This window comes from Gymnogyps californianus, chromosome 9 (assembly GCF_018139145.2).
Source record: "Gymnogyps californianus isolate 813 chromosome 9, ASM1813914v2, whole genome shotgun sequence".
In the NCBI taxonomy this organism is placed as follows: Eukaryota; Metazoa; Chordata; class Aves; order Accipitriformes; family Cathartidae; genus Gymnogyps; species Gymnogyps californianus.
In genome coordinates this window covers 1855044-1876252 of record NC_059479.1, presented here as the reverse complement: position 1 = coordinate 1876252, position 21209 = coordinate 1855044, and the positions used below count along the sequence as shown (strand labels likewise).

General features: G+C 43.9%; 1 protein-coding gene across 2 annotated transcripts; it reads right to left on the bottom strand.

The window, feature by feature from the left end:
- On the bottom strand, positions 1–20891 carry KIF4A (kinesin family member 4A). 2 transcript variants are annotated; one of them, XM_050901977.1, is made up of 30 exons: positions 20749–20891; positions 20520–20634; positions 19696–19886; positions 19311–19403; positions 17918–18084; positions 17573–17667; positions 17248–17367; positions 15911–16086; positions 14810–14871; positions 13973–14108; positions 13397–13455; positions 13083–13188; positions 12320–12385; positions 11827–12012; positions 11053–11156; positions 10600–10744; positions 10004–10114; positions 9153–9236; positions 8435–8548; positions 8031–8186; positions 7512–7606; positions 6943–7072; positions 5900–6070; positions 5401–5508; positions 4657–4734; positions 4465–4566; positions 3625–3786; positions 2136–2255; positions 1265–1387; positions 1–825 (listed from the first exon to the last, which is right to left on the bottom strand). In XM_050901977.1, the coding sequence occupies exons 1-30, from the start codon at positions 20869–20871 to the stop codon at positions 640–642; spliced, it is 3684 nt and encodes a 1227-aa protein (XP_050757934.1). In that variant the 5' UTR covers positions 20872–20891; the 3' UTR covers positions 1–639. The 2 variants fall into 2 exon arrangements, with proteins under 2 accessions (XP_050757934.1, XP_050757935.1); XM_050901978.1 differs by having other exon boundaries at positions 13973–14105.
- Between the last annotated feature and the right edge of the window lie 318 nt (positions 20892–21209).

Below are 21209 nucleotides of genomic sequence, written 5' to 3'. Positions count from 1 at the left end.
TCAGGGGGTTTTAGTAGTTACTTTATTAAAGCTACAAAACCAAGTTAAAATGACTACAATATTCACATATGGCTAGCAAGTTTCTAACTTCATTGAACAAGGACAGACCAGTGCCCCAAAGGGTACAGAAACACTGACCATTTCATAGCTGCTAGCTAGTTTAAGACTACAGACAGTGCCTCCTCAAGATCAAGCACCAGGGGATCTCACGTGGCAGCTTGGAACAGTTCCTCATGCTGCATTGGAAGAGACAGTGCCCAGCTTTCCAGTGCAAACGCAAAGTTATTTCAAGATTACAGATTAAACTGTACCCAACATGTTCACAGCTCAGGATGAGGAAGGCAGCTGGAATGAGCAACCTGGGTAAATCACCTCCGCTCACTACAGAAATTCCAGAGGAAAAAGAGTTTCTTACCACCAGCCCAAGTTCCACACATACAAATATTTACAAAGAACTGGACACAATCTAGCCAGAACTAGTGTTTGACTCCCTTGCTGATGCCAGAAGCTGTCAGGCACAACAGTCATCAGGCTTTTGCTGCAGCAAGAGATCCCAACACTTTTTTTTTTAAAAAGTCACCAGCAATGTGGTCTAAAGAAGCACAGCACAACCCCATCACGGGGCATCTTCTGGGCTCGTCAGTCAAGCTCCTCTTTGATAGGGGTGCAACCTGAGAAGAAGCTGGTATTGCTGCTCAGCATTCTCTTCTTTCTCTTTACAAATGGTATCTGGTTCTCTTGGGACTCCTCATCTCTCACGAGCAGGGAAGCAGCAGTGCTGGGCTTCTTCATGAAGACATCTTGGTCTGTGATATCTTTCAGGACCTATTAGGAAAACAAGGAAGACAATTTTGGAGTTGGTCACTGCCCTGAAGAAGCCAGCCAGCTTGCACTGGAGCTTGGAGGCAGCACATACAGAAGCTGCCAGGCCAATGTCAGGAGTTGCTTAATTTCTTTACTGAAGTCAAAATTGTAAGGACAAATTCATGGGCTGAGCAGGAGGAGATAGCATTGGGAATAGCGTGCAGGGGGTACAGATGAGATAAGTGAGTCCATTTTTTATGGCAAAGTTTTAGTATGAAAACTTAAGAATTCAGCAGACTCAACACTTAAATACAAGCTGGCTTGACAGCTGTAGTCTGTTCAGAATTTGCTAGCAGCAGTCTATCATCTTGGGTTTTTTTCTTTAAGCTCCATCACTAGCCGTAAACAAAGTGTGCGCACATTCAGAACCACTGTTCGTTCTCACAGCTTTAGGCAGTACCTTTGTAGTTGGTGTGATGCACACAGGCTGAAAGAAGGTCTCTCCTGCAGTCACTTCAGTGGGGTCTTCGAGCTTGAAGGAACCTTCGGAGTCCCTTGTTTGGTCCCCACACACTGTGGCATCCTGAGGGGCAGTACTATTTTGAAGCGCTTCTACAATATCCATCCCTTCCTTTTGCACCAACAGCTGAAGAAGTATTAGGGGTCCCTAAGCCACCTTCTCTCTAGTTGCAAAGTAATTCATAGTACAGGATGCTAGATGCCTCTGTCAGGCAACTAGTTTCATAAAGTAGTCAATAATTAAAGAATTACTACGGGAGGTCTCTGCTTCAAATCTCTAAGATCCAAGAGTGAGTAAGGCAGATGTTTCTAGCAAGAGTTCTAATGAACATCAGTTGCTCATGAACCTTTCTGATGCTACAACCCCCTCCCCAAATTATCCCCTCCATTCTTTACAAAAAAACCCCCAAAAAATCTGAAAATGAGTTAAGTTTTTGTGCCATCTGAAGCTAAAGATACAATTTTTATTTACTAAGTGCAAAAGCAAGACTTAAATTGTTTGTCTTCAGATTCATGGCTGACAACTGGCAGTAGGTAAATCCACGTGAGTTGGGACATCATGCAAGTTTCTATATTCAGTGCAAGAGCCTGGTACTGGAGGAGCGGAAAACTTTGTACTCCGTTACCACAGATAAACACTGAATTACAGTGACAAATGTTTCAGAAAGGTGCATATGTTTTAGCTTGCCAAACTGTGCAGGTATGCTAACAGCATAACCGCCTATCCATTCATCCAGCTTTGCTTAACCACGCCGTGTAGCCTGGATGTTGGGTGCAGGCCCTTTGGCACCCACAAACGCGGCACTACTCACCGGAAAGCCAGGGTCTCTATTTCTGCATTTTGCTGAGTCACAGCTACAGCCTTCAGTGCAGCCCACCTTCTGCTTCCTGCAGCCACACTGCCTATTTCCACACCGGCCCTTGCAGGAGCACTAAGTAAGAGAAGAGTTCTGTGCAGAAAGAGCTTCGGTGTTTTACAGACTGCATCTAGATTGCCACAGCTGTCAAGACCTGAAGCAATCTAAAGGACAGCTCCATCCCCAATCTGCCATGAATCTTATTGTTTCACTGTCAGCCCTGCATCCCGGGAAAAGAAACAAGGTCTTCCCACCTACAGAGCCATCTCTTGCTTCAGTATCCCCAAAATAAGCATCTTCAATTACTCAGTCCCTGACTTCAGGTTATATCCAAGAGGATGCCAGTTTCAGTGTCAGTAAAACAAGCTAATGCTTGCACTCTAGGAGGCAAACCTGAGTCACCATACCGAGGGCCCTCCAATCTAGATGGAGGTGACCCAATTTAGCTACTTCATGGCCTCTCAGAACAATGAATCTCTTTGCTAGTCTGGATACGTTAAGCAGTAGCAGACTGCACGGACCAGCTGCTCCAAGCTACAGTTCTGAACTGAGCAGCAATTTGCACTGGAGTTCCACAGGGCTATGTAAAGCAACTCAGAGGAGCGAAGTGTCAAGCACAAACCATCCTTCCTGCAACATGGCCAAAAAGAACTCCCCCAAACCCAAACCACTAATAGTACTGTAGTTCAGAATTTATCAGGTTGAGAAGCTCCAGCGAAAGGAACTAGACCTTAAAATTCATAAGCTTTTCTGTGGTAACTGCTGACATGTTCACAGTCACTCAATAGTGAAATATGTAATAATTTACCCCTCTGTGAAAGGGGAAGAACACCACATCTCACAATGGGGGCCTAGCTTCAGAGCAATTCAAGCCCAAAGAGGCCCATTGGTTCAGTGTTCGGCATGTTCAAGTAGTCTCTTCCATCCCATCGGGCGCTGACTGAGCAGCAGGCTGAAGCTTCAGGCCCAGGCTGATACAAACAGAAGATGGAAGCTGAGGCTTCTGTCAGGACTAGGAGCCGCAGTACACCACAGTGGGAACAGCACATAGGGATACACGACAGGCCATCCCTTTTTTTTTTTTCCCTTAAAATAGGCTCCATGAAGGAATAAGGCTGCTGTTAGGGCTCACAATTTTGCTGCTGTCTGAAACACACCGGCAGTTCAGCCACAGGTAGCAGGACTGAACATGTGTCTCATGGCAGAAGATGACGTGTCCAATGAAAAACTGTTTACGAAGGTGTTGCTGACTACAGGCAACTTTTGCTCTTTCTGTCAGAAGATCATAAATAACCAATGCCAGCAGTACTATCATATAAGTCTTTTCAGAACAATAGCAGAGACACTACAATCTCACTGTTTCTCTGTACACATACAGATCCTTAGGATACAGGCGAGTGATTCCCTAATAGGTAATCACAAGTCAAAGCTAACTGGATCTTACCCCCATCATGCTTTTCTTTGCTCCTTTGACTGCTTTTACTGGTACCCAGTCTGCATCCTCCATCTCCCCTCCAGACTCCCCTGAGTCAGAGAACAGCTCTTCCACATCCATTTCTGGGGTTGGTGCACGGGGTTTTGCTGTCGTTTGCCGGCGAGTCTTCGGCTACGCACAGAAATTACAAGGGTTGAGGCCCCAGAAGAAATAACAGCGGGTTTACATTTTATTAAGGCACTTCAGAGTCCCACCACCACAGCCCCACGCCTCTCAGACAGCCAAGAAGGCTGTAGGGTTAGGGAGGAGACAAAAGATCAAATTGTCAGAATTAAAAATCCAATCAGTCCATTTAAACTGCTATAGTTGACAAATCCTTGGAAATCTAAGAGATTTGTGTCAGAGTCTTGACAAAATAGTTTTAAATCATTTGTTCCTCCCAGCACTAAGATTTGGCTCTTTTGCAAGGCAATGACTAAATTTTTTATGACAGATGCCTTGCTCTGTGATTCAGAGACTGGAAATGCTACAGAGAAAACACCTGGATTACTAAGGAGGATACAGAGTCAGACATAATTAGACTGAGGAAACAGGTTTGGGGTTTTGTTTCCCCCCCCCCTTTTTTTTTAAATCAAAAAACTAGTGCAAGCTAGTTTCAGAAGTATTCTGAAAACAGAAACCTTAAGGACTGTCTGAAGTAGAGACCAGGCCTACTTCAATAAGCAAAACAAGATGCCTTGTAAAAAGCAACTTGGGCGAAAGAAACCAAGATAATTAATAGCCAACGTTAACTTTTGAAAAGAACCCAGGTACAATACAAGCATGAAAACTGGTATGCAGCATCTTTACTTTGGGTGGAACATAATCAAAAGAAGAGTCTGGGGACTCGGATGGCATTTGCTGAATGTGACGGAGCTTCTGGCCACTGGCAACTTGGAGGAGCAGCAGTTTCTGTTAAGAGGGACAAAAGTTAGCTTTGCAAAATACATTAACCCAACTGCCAGGAAGCTCTTATGACTTGTGTTCTGTACAGATCTCTACCTGTTTAAGAGTGTCGTTTTCCTGGAGAAGTTCTTGGTTCTTCTCGCAGATCTCCCTCATTTTCTCCAGCTCTTCCTCCTGTTTGCAAGACAAGAGGAAATCTGTAGGCTTACATGGGGGTAGCACAAGTAGTTGTTTTGGACAGGTTTTTCTGTTTGGATCTTTCTTGCAACACCAGAGGGGTTTCTTTATATTCTCTGATGAGATCAGTTCCGACTTCTAGATCAGGAAAATCATTAGTGCTACTACCTTGTTTTATGCATAACATTGCCAATACAACAGAGAGAGAACGTGATCCTTTCAGAGTGACCATTTAAGATCTAAACCTCCCTCTATTTCTAAGGCTTATCTCCAAATTAGGTGCACCTAGGGCTGATTTTGCTTTAATACATCACTGAACATGCCCTTCCACAAGAGTTTACTACACCACTTAATTCTCTTAGCAACAAGACAAGGTGCAGCTTGTTTATAAGATCAAGGTAAAGTTCTTCCATTGCTGACAGCATAGTGGAGCCATGCTCAGTAAAGAATTAGTAATAGCATGTTGAATATCCTAACTAAAAGGTGTTCTGAGCATGGAAGAAGTTTGCATGAGCTGGTCAGACTGTGGCAGGCCTCAGTGCTGCGTTTACATTTATTTAATGGAAGAAGAGAAATGAACCTTCCTCACTCTAAAGCCACTATTCCAAGTAACAGGTAGCCCTAATGAGCACACCCCCGCCAAGCCACATCCAGACACTCTACCTGGAACTTGAGTCGCTCTTGCAGCTGTTTCTCCTGCTCACTTAGTGAATCTTCCAGTTTCTTCTCTGCTGCTTCTTTTTGCTGAAATTGGCTAAGCAGGTACAGAACCTAAAAGCAAGTTAATACACAGCAGAGGCAAACGGGCGTGAATTCCTGAAGAGACATCCGGCAGCTCCGGCAAAGGCCTTGACAATTACAGAAAGATTCTTTCTGCCACTTCTGGCATGATTCTGACCTGATGTACTTTAAAAGTTATCTTGTGCTCAGGTGTAACATCCTCACTTAAAGCACTGCGAAAAGTTATTGAATAAAACAACTTGCATAGGACAGAAGATGAATAGGGAGATTTCTTGGGCTTTTGTTAGCTATCCTGCATAAGTCTAACAAATCTTGATCCGACTGGATTCAGCACAACACTTTGCCTTTGTCACTGAGCAGATCTGGGAATCAGAGTCCCAAATCACAGGAGCACTCAACATTCCTATCACTTATTTTTTACCTTCTCCTGGTGGTGTTGTTCCTGCACCAAAAGCTGATTTTGGAACTCAGCCTCCATCTCTGTTATGTGGTTTCGCTCTTCAATCAGCATCTTTTGTATGTCTGAACAGTTGGCTTTACTTTGCTGGAGGCTGCTCTCCAACTTGCTTTCCTGCACTTTTGAGGAGACCAGCTGAAAGACAAAAGCAAGATGATTGCTTGGGTCAATGAGTTCCATGTTTCATAATGTCTGTTGGGGCAGACACGCTTCAGTTTGAAGGCAGAGCATTTCTGCCTAACTTCCGACCACCCTAGGAACTGGACTGGCCGTCAGCAACCAGGAGGCTAGACGAGACATTCAGAGCTAGACATCTGACAGCCAGTATGGAAGTGCAAAACGGATAGCAGGAAGTTTTGTTAACAGTTCCAGATTAATCTCCTTTCCTGCAGCACTTCAAATCTGAGTATTGGGGGGACCCCAAAAATGAATGCTCTCTCATATTAGCTCCTTTATTCTTTTCCTTTAATTTCCAAGCACCAGGGACTGATTGTTTACTGATTCTGCCATTCAGTTGCTCTTTCCTTGATTCCACATTAGCCCAAATCCTACTCTTTCCTACCCCCAGTCTTGTTCAAGCTTCTCCCATCCCAACATCCATTCCACTGCTTCCACTCTGACCTCAGAGCACTCCCCTTGTTTCCCTGTGGAGTGCCTACTTGTTCAGTAAGTATTTTTAGGTACTTTCTCTTCTCTTTCACTTCTGAAATTGGTCTCTTCCCTTTTACTATTCCCATGTAAGCCTTCTGTAAGCACAGCTTTAGCTGATATCTCCAGACCTGTTTCTATTCTGTTTCCCTCTTCCCTGTTCTTTTTGGATTTCACTCCCCCAAATGATCTACAGTACAGGAGAATATTTTAATCAGAAGTTGAGGGAAACAAACCTCATCCACTACAGCAGTGCTTCACTTGAATTCATCTCTGCCTGTTAGTCCCTTCCTTACATTCCTGGCTAAGCACTTAGAGCCTTTGTTTTTAGTGATAAAATAGGAAAATTCAGAATTTACCTCTCCAAGGAGATACTTCAAAGCACATTTAGCCTCTAGAATTGTTGCAATACTGTCCCAACGCTGTTTCACACGATCTCCGTTGTCTGCATCTAAGAGTTTCTGCTGTAGATCCGCTATCTGGGCACTCCTTTGGAAGAATGCATGTATTTGAGGTTACAACACAGGAGGAAACCTGGGCTAGTGTCTGGGCCAAAATTACTGTTACCAGAATATTAGACAAAATAGTTCAAGTTAAAATTTTGACTGCTTAGTACAGCAGCTAGAGTCTGCAATGCTACACCAGGGAGCTTCTCCTCCCCTCCACACTTCCAATTAAAAGTGCAACATTTCCCTCCTACAGAGATGCTCACAAACAGCTAAGAACAAAGCAATCTTAGTGACTGAGTAGTGACCTCATATCCCCACATTTTGGAAATGGAAAACCACATTGTCTTATTTCATAATTTTTAGTGTTAGCATATAAGTTATTTTACTTTCTTTTCTGTTTCACAGAACAGTTGTAGATAGAGATGAGGAAAAAAAATGGAGGCAAGGCTGTGCAAATCAGCTTTGTTGTACTGCCTTACCTGAGCCCCATCTCGGTTTCCAGGCTTTCTATCTGCTTGGATATGGAAAGGTCCATCTCCGATGCCTGCAAATCTGCGAGGGAGTAGGTGCGCCTCTAAAGAATTGCAGCAACGGACAGAAGTGAACAATAGGTGAAGAAACGCACACAAGACCGGGCTTTCATTTACAGACATTTCAGCAAAGCGCAGCCATACTATTATAAAAACCTCGAAGTATCTTTCCATAGCTTAAATTCCACTGCTCCTTCCCAAAAGCATAAAGTCTTTGATAAGGGGTGTGACCCAATCACATCCATCAGATTCATTGTATTAAGGAACAAGTTACTTCAGCAACTCTTTTCCCTGACACGCCAGAGGACAACAACAACAACAACATTAACCCTTTCTTCCAGAAGTGTAACTCTCTCCGTCCCTACCTTCTGAGGGAAAAGGTCAAATAAGAGTGAATAAGAGTAAGTGACAGTACTTGCTGAACAGCCAGAGGTGTGGGACAGGGAAAATGGCATTTCCTGCTCTTACCCGGAGCTTTAGAGGTGGGTTTTCCCCAGCCTCTTTCTTCTCTTTAAGCTGAAGGAGCTCCTGTGCCAAGATCTTTCTGTCCTCCAGAAGGTCTGCAAGGTGCCGTCGAGCCTCTTCAGTACTAACGAGAACCTCTACTTCGTTTGCAAGCCAGCTCTGGAGGGGAAAAAACCCACCAAAAACCAAAAAACAGTATAGTGGTTCACTGTAGTCTCAACTTCAGGACTGAATCCTTCTCTGAAATGCCTTCACAGATAAATCAAATAATCACTTTGCCTCCCTTAACATGTAACTCCATGTTCCTCCCCTCTGCTCTCCAGCCATCAACCCGAGCAGCACCTACTGAGTTAACAAAGCTAAGTTTGCCCATTGTTTGTTGGAATGCACAACACATTGTCACCCACTTTTACTCGTGCAGCAACTCCTTCCATTCCCCGATTTTGACTTTCCTTCCGTTTATCTGCAGCCTCCCGTTGTTTCTGCAGAGCATCCTTTAGGCGCTTGTTAGCGGCTGCTGCCTGTAAAATATTTTACGCAAAAGCTGAACAGTAGTTACTTCACTTAATCTGCAACAGTTGAAAACATGAGGTATGCACAACGCAAGCCAGACATTGAGACAATGAGAAGAGAGCGTAAGGTTAATAGAACCAGAACAACTTTAGAATTAAGTGACGACTAAAGTCCTTGACTTTATTTCCTTTGCTGAGATTCCCAGTTTAAAGAGAATCTGCTTCTAGGCCTAAAGGTAGAAGAAAGCATCCAAAATGATAGTTTCAAGATGCATTTCTTCTATACGGCCATCCTGAAGTAATTTTGAACTGCAGTCTAGCATATCCACCACCCAAGCTCATTTTACACTTTCTAGCTTGGATATCTGTAATAGATTAGCCACAGCAGCCTGATGCTCAAAGGGTAATTTAGCGTTTAAGGAGCAGATTTAGCTAGAATCCCTCAGAGGCTACAAGACAGAAGCGTGGTATTTTTCTACAGAGAAAAAGCACCTACTTCCAGCCCTCCAAACTGCTTTGAAGAAGTTTCTGCATATCCTATTACCACCTCCAACCACACTTTGCAAACCTTCAGGAATTGGTCAGGAGTTTCTAGCAGATATTGGCTCCTTACCTCTTCTGTTTTGCGCCGAAGTACATTGGCCTGCTTCTGGAAATCTCGCTCTAGCTTAAGTAGCTCATATTGTCTCTTGCGATCCTGCAGGGAAATAATGTTAAGACAGATGGAAAAATCACGTCACGTTAGTACCTATGACCAGTTTCACACTTCTTGGAACAGAATAATTACGTTTGCTGTTCCACAATGCAAGTGCTTCATGATAATGATTTCACTGATCATTACAAGCTTAAGCCACGTAGCGCCTCTGAGAGCAAATAGCTGTTAGGCTTAAAGTGACTAGAAGGGGCTCCACACTTCCCATTAAAAAGGTTTAGGAGCTGTAAGAGACTGCAAACCAAAAGTTTAGTGTCCCAAAGCATTGAGGACCAAACTTGTTACAGTAAGAACTCCTGTGAGACCGGAACTCAAGAGGTACAGATGTTTGCTGTCCACTACACTTGAATGCTACAAGCAGCTGGATTTCATTAACAATTCTGTTTACCTGCAGATTCAATATTTCTTTGAAAGTTTAAATACCTCCCATTCTGTGGCCAAACGCTACAACTTTCAATACTTAAAAATATTAAATATTTTTGCCTTCTGCTTTAGAGCCGAATCATGACAACTATATAGCTTTAAGATCTCCAGATCTTAAATAGCTTTAAGATCTCCAGACATAAGCAAGTGAGTCCATTTATGACAACTGGTGAAAGGTGGCAACCATATGAACTAACGTTATCTTCAAAGCCTCCCCCAGATGTTTTTCAGATGCTTGCTAGTTAAACAAAAGCCTTGCAGCAAACACTTTAATGATTTGTTTCACTCTTTGGAGGGAGGTACAGTTTGGGGGCTTATTGTTTGCTCACCCGTTCTTTCAGCTGGATCACTTCCTTGTCCTTCTGTTGCTTCCATTGCCTGAATTTCTCAGCATCATCTTTCATTTGGCGCATCAGCTGTACCCTTTGGTTTTTCATTTCCTGAAAAATAGAAATGGCTGGAGAAATTGTCCAGTACTTGCATTCTGGGCAGTTTCAACCTACATTCCCGTAGCGTGTCTGTCGGGGTGGCAGACGGGAAATATTACGGTGTGCTGCCCGCTCAGAGTACAGGCCTAAGGACACTCTCAAAGTGCTAAACCCCAGGGACTCATCTTTTAAGGCATAAAGGGAAGACTAACACATGCTCAGTACGCACATGGAAATCAAAGTGAAGTCAAGTGATTCGACTGAGGCAATAAGTTATCAGAATAACCAGAAGACACTTTGGACTTCTTTTATTCCTCCAAGTCTCGGTAGTCACCTGCCTACTGTATTACACCAGCAATTGTGGTCATGTAGCCAAAGGAGTCTTGCCAAAAACTGGTGTTCTCAGTCTAACAAAACCGAAAGTGAGAGCCTTCTGTTTGGTAGCTGCTTTGTCTATGCTGGAGTAAGCCCGAGAACTGCATGCTAGGGTTAGTTACCCTGATCTCCTGGTTCAGTTTGGAGACAGTGCGTTCTGTAGATTCCTTCAGCTTTAAGAGTTTTGATTGCTCATTCAGCTTTTTCTTCAGCTCATTAATTTGCCCCTCCAACTCCTGAAGTCTTTTCCGACGCCGTTCACTCAGTCTGTAAAGAAATCACACTTTAAAAACAGCCCCCATTAATAACTGTTATTCTCAAACAAGTACTCTCCAACTTTAGGGACACCTTATGAAAAAATGAAGCAATTGTGTATTATTATCTTTCCCACCAACGAAAGCCCACTATCAGCCTTCTCCGCAATTCATACAACTCATGTGGCATATTAAAGGGATGCATTTGCATCAAAATAAGAGCTTTTACAAATAGTAGATGTGCAAGACAATGAATTTTCACAGGGGCATTAACACAATTGTCAGTGCTATAAGCCACACGGCTTGCATAGTCACTCTTACTTGGCTTGGTTGACATCCTTCTTTGCCATATGCAGAGCAAGGATCAACTCCTCCTTTTCTTTTTGCAAACTGCTGACCTCCAATTCCAGATCCTTGATATTAGTCTAGAAAGGACAAGAGTAGTAAGCCTCCAAATAAAAGCCTTGAAACTCCACTCTGAGACAAAGCTTTAAGACAGGAGGCCTCGAGAAACCACATTCCGTTCCAACAGGCTGTAAGCCACCTTGTCTAAAAGCAGTACGAGTGTCAAAAGGGCTAGTCCTCCATACACTGAAATCTCAGTCGGTCCACAGAACCATTGTAACAAACTAAAAGTTATGAGTGAACAATTTCAGAGATGGGAGATCCCAGCACAGCTAGCTAACAGGGGAAGCCAGATCAGCTGGCTGGACTATGAGAGTTAACAACGAAGTACTTGCATTTTGGCTTGGTGCGGCCAAGCAAACCTCTGAGTAAAAAGCAGAGAAGCCCATTTCACATAGAACAGGTAGTGGCTAATAGCTCATTTCAGGGAAAAGCCCATCTTCTGGTGGTAGAGCTCTTTGTAGATAGCTGGGCATGGTCATCCCCCTGCCTTCTCTGCTGACACCTGTAGTTAACTCCCCCACTATGCCCAAGGTGGCAGTGACCCAGCTTAAGGAAACAGATAGACCCAATAAGAACATGCTCATGAGAGGACAGATCTCCTCCCTTCCCTCCTCAGCATGCGGTGACTGCATTAATTGGGAAAAAAACTGAACATAACCTCACAAGAACTATTTCAGAAGAGTTTACCTGGTATCGGGACTGAATAGGCTCCAGCTGACTATCATTCTGTGTCATTTTTTTGGCAAGTGCCTCTTTCAGAGCCAGGGCTTTATTCAATTCAAGCAGCTCTTTGGACATCTGTGCTTGACGGAGGGCATGTTGAGTGGTGAAGTCATCCGAGGACCTCTTGGTATCCTGGCCCATTTCTGCTTCCTGGAGGAGAGACAGCAATGAGCTGGAGAGGCCAGCCGAAAGCTCTTTAACTTTGTCATCACAGTTTTTGCAGAACACTTCAAATTCTTTTTTTACATTAGAAATTAGATATTCAGAAATGAGAACAGGTTATTGATCTTGAACACACTGAGCAAAATAAGGGCGTAGAAAGGCAGCACATACAGAAGTGACACATTTTACCAAACATTTGGATTAGAAAACTAGCATAAGGATGCAGATAAAAGAGTGATGAGGGGATAAAATATGCCCCTGTTAAGGTCTGCACTGCTGGACTCCCCTCACTTACAGCTGTAGCATCCTGTTCAGCGTTTGCCATCTCCGCAGCAGCTTCCATTGTAGCAGCATTTTCACTCTATATAGGACAAAGAAGAAAATTTTGGTAAAAAGTGAAAGATTAAGGAAAATGAAGCTAATAACAGTCTGTTGGCCTATAATGACAAAGCATAATGTTATTCTCCTCTGTCCAGAAAGCTATCTCTGGAAAGAGGATACGATTGTCTTCCTCCTTTAGTAAAGTGAGCATACTCCTCCTAGACTAGCTGGACAAGGCATTCTTTCTAGTCTTCCCTGAACTCCAGCACTGGCAGCCAGCTCCTCACAAGAGTAAGGAGTCTGGAACAGGGGGAATGTCTAGCGAGGGAGAACAGAGAAGTTCCTCAGTTAGACAAAGATTTGGCAACTTCTATTTAACAATTTCAGGTCCCTGCAATTTGGGTTGCTCATTAAAACTACCAAGTTTATAACTCTCCTTCCAACTTTTGGATTGTAAATCCATGCTAATCTCCCACTATCAGATTCTTTTATGAAGACTCTTCCTTTTCCCCCACCACGTGCAGCCGCTCAAGCACAAGTGGCCTTTCTTCAGCATTAAAAGCACAGCAGGACAGCTTGTTTTGAAGTGGATATCAAGAGTCATTTAATACTTGTAATTCCTGGGCTCCTTAAGCAAGGTTTCCACAGAGTGGAATCCACCGCTCAGCAGAAGAACCCCAGGTTTCATTAGTAAACTCGCTTGGCACATACCCTTCTCTCCCTGGATTCAGTCTTACCTGCAACTGAGCCAACACTTGCTGCAGATTGCGAATCACCTCTACATTCTCTTTTAGTTCCTCATCTTCCACAGTCTCTACCAGCTTCTGCAGGTCAAGCTTGCATCTGCAATGCAGATGTAGGAGTAAGCCCATGAGTATTACAGGGCACATTTGTGTCACACATGCCAATAAGGAATAACTTTCCCCACTGAACATACAAATGAGTTCTGGATGAACAAACACAAATCGACTGTATCCAGTTTATCCCAACAAAAACGTTTAATGCTGAAAGACATTTCCTCAGGATGAGTAGGGTGTGGAAACAGACTTACACAGCATGTTGCTGAAGTTGCTCTAGTTTGGCATTCATCTTCTCATTTTCTTGTTCTGTCTAAGAGAAGTCAGAATTATACTGACTTGTAGGAAAAGCAAGATAAAAAGGCAAAAAACAGCTAATTTATTTGTAGCAAAAGATTTGTTGTCAGTCTGTGGCAAATCAACGCACTGGAAGATCTTGCATGATCATTGCCACCAGTTTGTTTAGACTTAACACCCTTTTTCACAAGAATATACACTGCAGTGAACCAAAACCAAGCAGAGCGGGGTGGGAAAGAGGGAAGAGAGAGCACACGTGCACAAGTGCTGGTATTTAAAACATCAAAGCAACAGAAAAGCTGAAAGATTCAGGTCTACTTTTCCCCACTGATGTCACCAGATCTATAGGCTCTGACAGGCTCTGGAAGACTTTTGGTTCTGACTGATAGCTGGAGATTTGAAATAAATGTGAGAGGAACATTAAAGAGAGAGACTCCTAACATGCCATTAGTACAGGAGCTGCTGTTGATTAATCTTCAGCTAAAAGGGGAAGTCACGCAACTTAAAGCTGCTCTTGGTTAACTGCACCTTACCAGAATGATCCTCTCCAACATCTGTGCTGTCTGACCAGCAGCCTCACTCAGCCCTCGGCTCAGCTTTTGATTCTCCTCCATTAGTGACTGGTTCTTCTCCATCAGGGACTGAAGATTCTCTGAAGGTGCCATACTACTGAAACATTAAGGACCAGTTTGCTTGTGAACATGACTTCGCTAGAGGTTTGTAATAGCGCTGAAGTTACCTCCAAGTTTCCTAAATAACTTACAATAAATATAGGTTGCAGCAGATGAATAGAAATAACTGGAGGAAGTCTAATCTGAATTTAAAAATTTAAGTACTACAGCATACCAAAAAGTAGACATTTGCAAGAGAAGAAAACACCCTTTTGAAACAGTAATGCCATTTAACCAATGGTAAGTCTGTAAACTGCCTGTACTTGGGTTTTGAAACATCCTCAGAAGACAACACCTACACAATCCAACTCTTCCCTGCATTTTGTGCTTTTAAGAACAATGGAGATGGAGGTGCCCTACGTTTAGAGGTAGAGGGGTGAGGAAGAAAAGAGGGATGGATGGGTCTAAGAAACAGATACTTAGTTAGCAGACATTGCCTAGTTCCCCTCATATTTCCTGCAATGGATTTTTGCAATCCTAAGGGGTTTGCCACAAAACTAAATGACCCATACATGCATGGAATTTCAGTAAGCATGACAAAAAGCACAAAAGGAGAAAAAAATTGTCCAGATCCTATTAGAAAGCAACCAGTTTGCTCTACCCTCACTCTACAGCACTGTCTAGAGCAAAGGAGATCTAGAGCCTTGGCTGGTGTGTGATGGCCATTGGTTACATTGAGCATTAATCTACAAAGCTTACTTGATAGACACTGGGAGGGTCCCTCCATGGGCCTGCAGCAGTAACACCTGTAGCTGCTGTACCTAGAAAGACAAACAATTACTAGTTATAAATCTCTCCCATATAGTAAACACATGGTTGAAGGAACACTATTAAGATCCTTAGTCTTAGCGATGTCTTAATGAGTCACCTGCTCCACAATTGTCCTTTTACTATTGCCTGTGGAAAGGAATCATGTTGCTACAGTATTTCAAGTAATTTACTCCTAAAAAAAAAGCTGCCTTCTCTTCATCAGGAACATTCAGATCAGAGCATGTTAAGTCACCCACAGACAGTTGAGATGCTGTTCTACGCAGGGTGTCAGAGACCTCGCTGATCCAAAGGGCGGGTCTCCCACTTTGCTGAACCAATGCTCTGTTGCTACCTTTCACATGAGATAAAGAGTCAGATCACTTGCCTTCCTAAGCTACTTGAATATGTGATTTGAATTTACAGTACGTTCATAAACATTCACTAGGCTCTGGTGAACACTCCTATGCAGTAAGCAAAATCACTTGCTCCATTGTGGAACAAGATTACTGAGTTTTTCTATGGAGAAGTAGCATGAAAGAGTGTATCATATGCATACAGTCAAGTAAGCACAGCAAGTCTGGTTAACTCTCATCAGTAGACAAGGCCTTGGGCACTTCTAGCTTTGGGTTTAACCAGTTCTAGTTTATGCAACTTACTTCCCTCTGAAGCTGACCACATAGGAACACTCTTCACTTCCCACTCTGTGCTGGACATAGGCAAGTGATGTCCGCAAGGCAACCATCACTGTATTTCTAATTTTTCCTGTGGCGTAAGGGGTCGGCGATGACTTGTTCAGTGGAAGGGAAATGTAAATCACACTAACACTACCATTTTTCTATGGTATTGAATAGTTGCTGTAGAATTACAAGAAATATTCGTGTATTCCCTTTACAGCACTTACACAGCCATCTCAAGAGACAGAGAAACACGTACTAAATATTTTTTGCATATTTTGTGTAGCTAGGCTTCCTATGTCTTTGCTTGCTGTTTACTGAGCTTAGTACCAAAAGGACAGATCTACTCCTCTCACACAAAGAAAGCACCCAGTACCTGCTGCTTCAGATGATGCAACTCAGCCGCCTGGGGATCAAGGTTGACAATTGGTTTATTTTTTATTTTTCTTGCTCTGTCAGCATAACGCAAAGTATTTAGAGTTTCTTCTAGATTGGAATCCGCTGGGCTTACACAGGCAATCATGAGAGTGTGGCTGTTACCACCCAGAGAATCTGAGAAGGAAAACAAGGCATAATCAGAGCTTTGAGAGCAAGAATGACTAGTAAGATCTCATCATTCAGCTATCTAAGCCACATGAGTGCATCTCCCTACTACAGCTAGAGGAAGATATCCAGCTGTAGTTTTGTGTCATTGTCATCTCTTTCTCCTCTGCCCCAGCCAGCACTATACTAAAGAGCTTTTTTTGAAAGCCAAAGCCTTTCACATCAGAAGCCCCAATAATATTGCTGTCCTGTTAAGTAATTTCTGTAATTGCTGTAATTTTTGTATGCCATTTCTGGCATAGTTCTTTCCAGTTTTCCCCTCCCTTCTCCCACACAATAATACTCAAGATCTCCATGGATATCCAGACATCAGAATTCACACTATCTTCCAATTTAAAGAATTATTGGCTAAGAACATATTTGTTCAGATCATCAAGCTGCATGGCACTTTATCCTTTGGTTTTACACTAACGCTATTGGCTACTTAAAATTTTTGATCAGAAAAAAAGGGCCCCACATCCAGCTCTGCATAATCCAGTTCCTTTTTATTAGGCATTTTCAGATATGGAAAATACAGAAGAGCTTAACTTTCTGTACCAAATTATTTAACTACCAAAAAAATCCCAGTAAATTGCATTACTATAGCTATGCCCACATTAAAGGCTAATTTAGATAAAATGGATTAAAAGACCATCACAACTATTGAAAAATAAGTACCACAAAGACCAGATATTCAGACTAAGAAAACAAAACAAACATGACGCACACAGCGAAGGCACAGACAGCTTGAGCTTCATTCTGGTTGTGATATCCTCCAGTAAGTAGCTATAATTAGGGTATAATAATAGATCTCTGCTTCCAGACTTAACTTCTCATCTTCCTTCTCCCCACCAAAAAAATGCACTGAATTTGTCTAGTTTCCTCCTATCACTTAGGAACTGCAAAAGAGTAGGACTCAAATGAGTCCATCTCAATGCATTTGCAACCTAAAAATAAGGCTACAGAAAAGATCTAGCTTCAGTGAGAAGAGGAACTAAACCAATAAATGCAATCCCTTTGCCAACAGCAGCTACCGCTTTGAACTCTGGTTGTATGGCTGTTGGTTTTTTTGCTATTTTGTTATTTAAAGTGCATCTGTAGATTTAGGCTTTATCATCATCTGTCTCTTACCTTGCAGCAGTCTTGTTAACTTTGAGTCTCTGTAGGGGACAAACCCACCCTTTTTATTTTCATCGCCAAGAGCACTAATTACATTCCCCAGGCAGAGGAGACCTCTGTTTATGTTGATGCCTGCACACAAACAGATGACAGTGAGTAGAGCCACCTCAATAGCTGGGAATTGCTAATTTCCTCTCCTTATTAAAAAATTTAAGAAGGTTAAAAAAAAAAGCACATATAAGGATTAAAGAACTGCTTCGCTTTTCTGACAAGGACTCAATTTATTAACTCAAAAGTGGTAAGAAACCCAAGCTATACCAGTCCTTTTCCTACAGACCTTCTTTTAGTCTGTCTCCCTCAGCCTTGGTCTTCTTTTGTCTCTCAGAGCCAGCAAGATCAACCAGGTGTAGCTTGGAGTGAAAACTGTTGTTCCTATGGCAGAAAAACTATTTTACTCTCTCACGTAAACATGCAGTTAGGAAAGGAGCACTCCAGTGGTTACTACAGTTGAGCTACTGGGCTGAAAAATATACTTCACATCAGAGACAGCCACATAGAGTAACTGCCTCAAGAGTAGCTCAGCTGAGTTCATCCAAGACCAAGAGAGAATGACAAGACCATGAAATTTTCAGTAAGCCTGACCCCTAACAGCTGCTAGGATTGGCCGTGCGATCACACTTACTTGTCATTTTTCTTCTTCTGATCGATGCAAATGGTGAAGATGGCATGGGACCGCGAGGACTGGGAATTCATTGCCGTGGAGGCCACTGTTCTGGAATTGTTCCCTTGCTCTAGGCAGGATACAGTATCTTGGGCACAGGTGACATTTCTTTCTGTTAACCCTACAATCTGTATCCAGGAAGAAAGCAGTTGTTTATCCTCTCCTTCCTCTTCACCCCAACTTACATCAGAAAAATTATCCTCTGTCTTAGACTATGGCAGACAAAGTGAAATCTCTCTGTAAATACGCATTCACAAGAATCAGAGTCTCACTTCAAGCCAGAGGCTTGGTATGGATTCCCCCAGCAAACACTTATTCTGAACTCCGTGTCAGTAACCAAGTCACATCACCTCGCGCTCATCCTATTCCTACGTGCACACACCAAGTTCCTCTGTGCCTGCTTGAGCTAATGGGATGGAGCTTGAGCTATGAGCCAGCTGAGCTACGGGATAGAGACAGGGCTCCTCAGTACTCTGTGGAGAAATCACTGGCTGCCCTCAGATATCCCCTGGCCAAGCTGGGAGCTGGAAGTTGTGCCAGTCACGGGCGGAGAAAGGGGAAACTGGCTGAAGGGGGTGGGCTATTTTTGTGAATAGAGTGGAGGCAGGTATTAGGGACATAAAGGACAGAGGGAAGTTAGTAGGGACTAGTCGTGCTCCTTGGCAAGCTTGCGCTTTCCCTGAGGGGCCTGTCTCCCTGGACCACAATGCCACTGTTAACACATGGATGAGTTGCACCCCAGTACTTTAGAGACGACAGTGAGCAGCGCAAGATTACACACAACAAAAACATTAATGGATCAAAGCTACAGGTGTCACGCACACCTAAGCTGTGCGTGTGACAACCAACAACCTACCCACCACTGCAAACTGAAACTGTATGAATGAAGCACAACTGATGGATGGAAGTTCAACTACAAAACAAGTACACAGAGCAAGCAGTAGCACAAGGTTTTTCTGCACTACGCTATAAGCACACATCTGTACAAAACTGCTAAGAAAATAACTTGGGCACTTAAATAGCTGCCCCTCAGGATCCCTTTGTTGCACACTACTTCTGCCAAACAGAAGAGTACAATTGCAACAGAGTTTGAAATTTGGTGAAGGGACCCAAAGTACAATATTCTCAGATATTCACTTAAATCAGTCTTCAAAAAAAGTCAGAACAGAGCTTGCAAGTGGCTTTGTCATGAATGTCTAACCCTATTGGTGTCACCCTTCGAGTAAACTTAAGGATCATCAATAGCTCAATTTATATAAAGCAGTGCTCAAGGAATCAGACAGTTGTTTCACCAAAACATTCGTCCCTAGCCACGTCACCCTCTTATGCACCCACATCTAACAGGGCAACAGACCTTTATGCCTTCTTTCGGATCTTCCCGTATACTGATTTGAGAAGACCGTTCTCTTGACGGGCACAGCAGGTCTAGAATATCCTCATTGTAGATCTGAAAGCATCAGAACAGCAGTTCAGAACTAGCAGCCTCGCAAGAGAGCAATTCGCATAAAGAACGATGTACAGTTACACGGAAATCATGGCTAACTCTGCTTGACATTCTATTCATTTTACCTTTAGAGAAAGATACCTAGGACTCAGAATCCAGTTCCTGACAAGACCTTATGTAGTCTTAGGTTTTGACCTAATAAATACCTGTTACTTGAAGGAGGTGGCCTCGTTAAAGCTCAGTTTATGTGCCATTCACAACTTCATAATAGTTTGAAAATCAAAACAACTTTTACCTCTAGATAAGAAACTTTGAGGACGAATTCCCAATCCTGCCTTTGCTCCTTCTCCTTAAACAGCAGTTTGATTACCCGAGGGATGACCCCCACGCTAGGTTCATGCTCTTGATTGGCAGTGTAGGTTCCTCCCATAGAGTACGTTTTTCCAGATCCTGTCTGTCCGTAGGCTAAGACAGTAGCATTGTACCCTGGGGGAACAAAGGGCGCCCGGATCAGACAGTCACGTGGCAACCAGAAGAAGCTTTGACCAACAAAGCTGCATTCTAGTAAAAGCATCCTTCCAGAAACACACTGCCCCTCATTGTCAGTTTATACAAGCTTTCTGCACGGGTCACAGTCAGCAACATCAGGGGAAAAAAGTCAGTGAAAAGCTCCCCAAAACACAGATAAAATTATTATTCCAACTCTTTTTTAAGACTCTGCTGTTGCTTTACTAGAGCTAGTCATAGAAACACAGCGTAAGTTCTCTATCGTCCCAGCTCCACTGTAGTATCACTAACAGCTTCTGGTAACGGGATGCTTATCAATTCATCAGATTATTCTTGATACAATTCTCTTGCCTTACATAAATAGCTTCAGGAAGGAAAATGACCCAAAGAACACACACAAATAACTTTGTTAGCTCTATGGAGTACAACAGGTTGTAAAGAGGCAAGATCTGGCACTTCTCACGAGAGGCTGGAGCCAGGATTTTATTTTCCAAGAAGAGCAAAGAAAAAGCGGGTCAGAATGTGGAAGAAGATGCTGTTGAATTTTCCACAGCTGAGCCCACCAAAACCCCCAGCATTTTAAAACAGAGCTTGAACTCATCTACCACAAACCTTTGAAGATGCCTCGTATGAGGGGGGCGACGGCTGTGTTGAAGACTTCCTCTTGCTCAACAGAAGGGTCGAACACATAGTCATATGTGAACGACTTATCGTTACCTACGACCACCTGCGGAGCAGAGGGGAACAGACAGCGCTGACTACACCACCCCAGCACCCTGGCAGCAAACCCCGGGCGGGGAGGCAAGGCCGACCGCCGGGTGCAGCGGGCTGGCTCCCTTACTTGCGGTTCCCCCGGTACGAAGGACAGGCACATCTGGCACCCTTCGCCGGTCTCCTTCGGCACTAAGGGCCGGCAGCGCAGCGCCACGCGCACCGGGATCACCTTGTCATCTTCCTTCACCATTTTCAGTCACCGTGGCCGCCCTGCGGAGGAACGGAGCCGGGTGAGGCCTCGCAGGAGCAGCGCCCGCGGCTGCCGGGAGGTAACCGCCCTGGCGGGACCCAGCGCTGCGGCCCACAACCCCCGCCTGGAATCCCGGGGCCTGGAAGCCTGAGGCCTAGGCCAGAGGGGCGCCCAGACCCCGCTACCGCCCGGCCGGCCCAGCCCGGACGGGCCGCGCCCACCGGCAGACCAGGCCCCACCGGGCTCCCCGTGACGCCCGGGCCCCACCGGGCGAAGGGAGAGCGCGGCGGCCACCAGCCCGGCGGCGGCCCTGCCTGAGGAGAGCGGGGGCTTAGCGC

What these genes read in the sequence shown, in the direction of transcription:
- KIF4A (XM_050901977.1), bottom strand. Translation starts at nt 20,871, where the DNA reads ATGGTGAAGGAAGATGACAAGGTGATCCCGGTGCGCGTGGCGCTGCGC. An exon ending in GAGTTGCTGCACGAGTAAAA is followed by an intron (nt 8,187 to 8,434) that starts GTGGGTGACAAT and finishes TTTCCCCTCCAG; the next exon opens with AGCTGGCTTGCAAACGAAGT. An exon ending in AAAACGACACTCTTAAACAG is followed by an intron (nt 4,567 to 4,656) that starts GTAGAGATCTGT and finishes CCCTCTTAACAG; the next exon opens with AAACTGCTGCTCCTCCAAGT.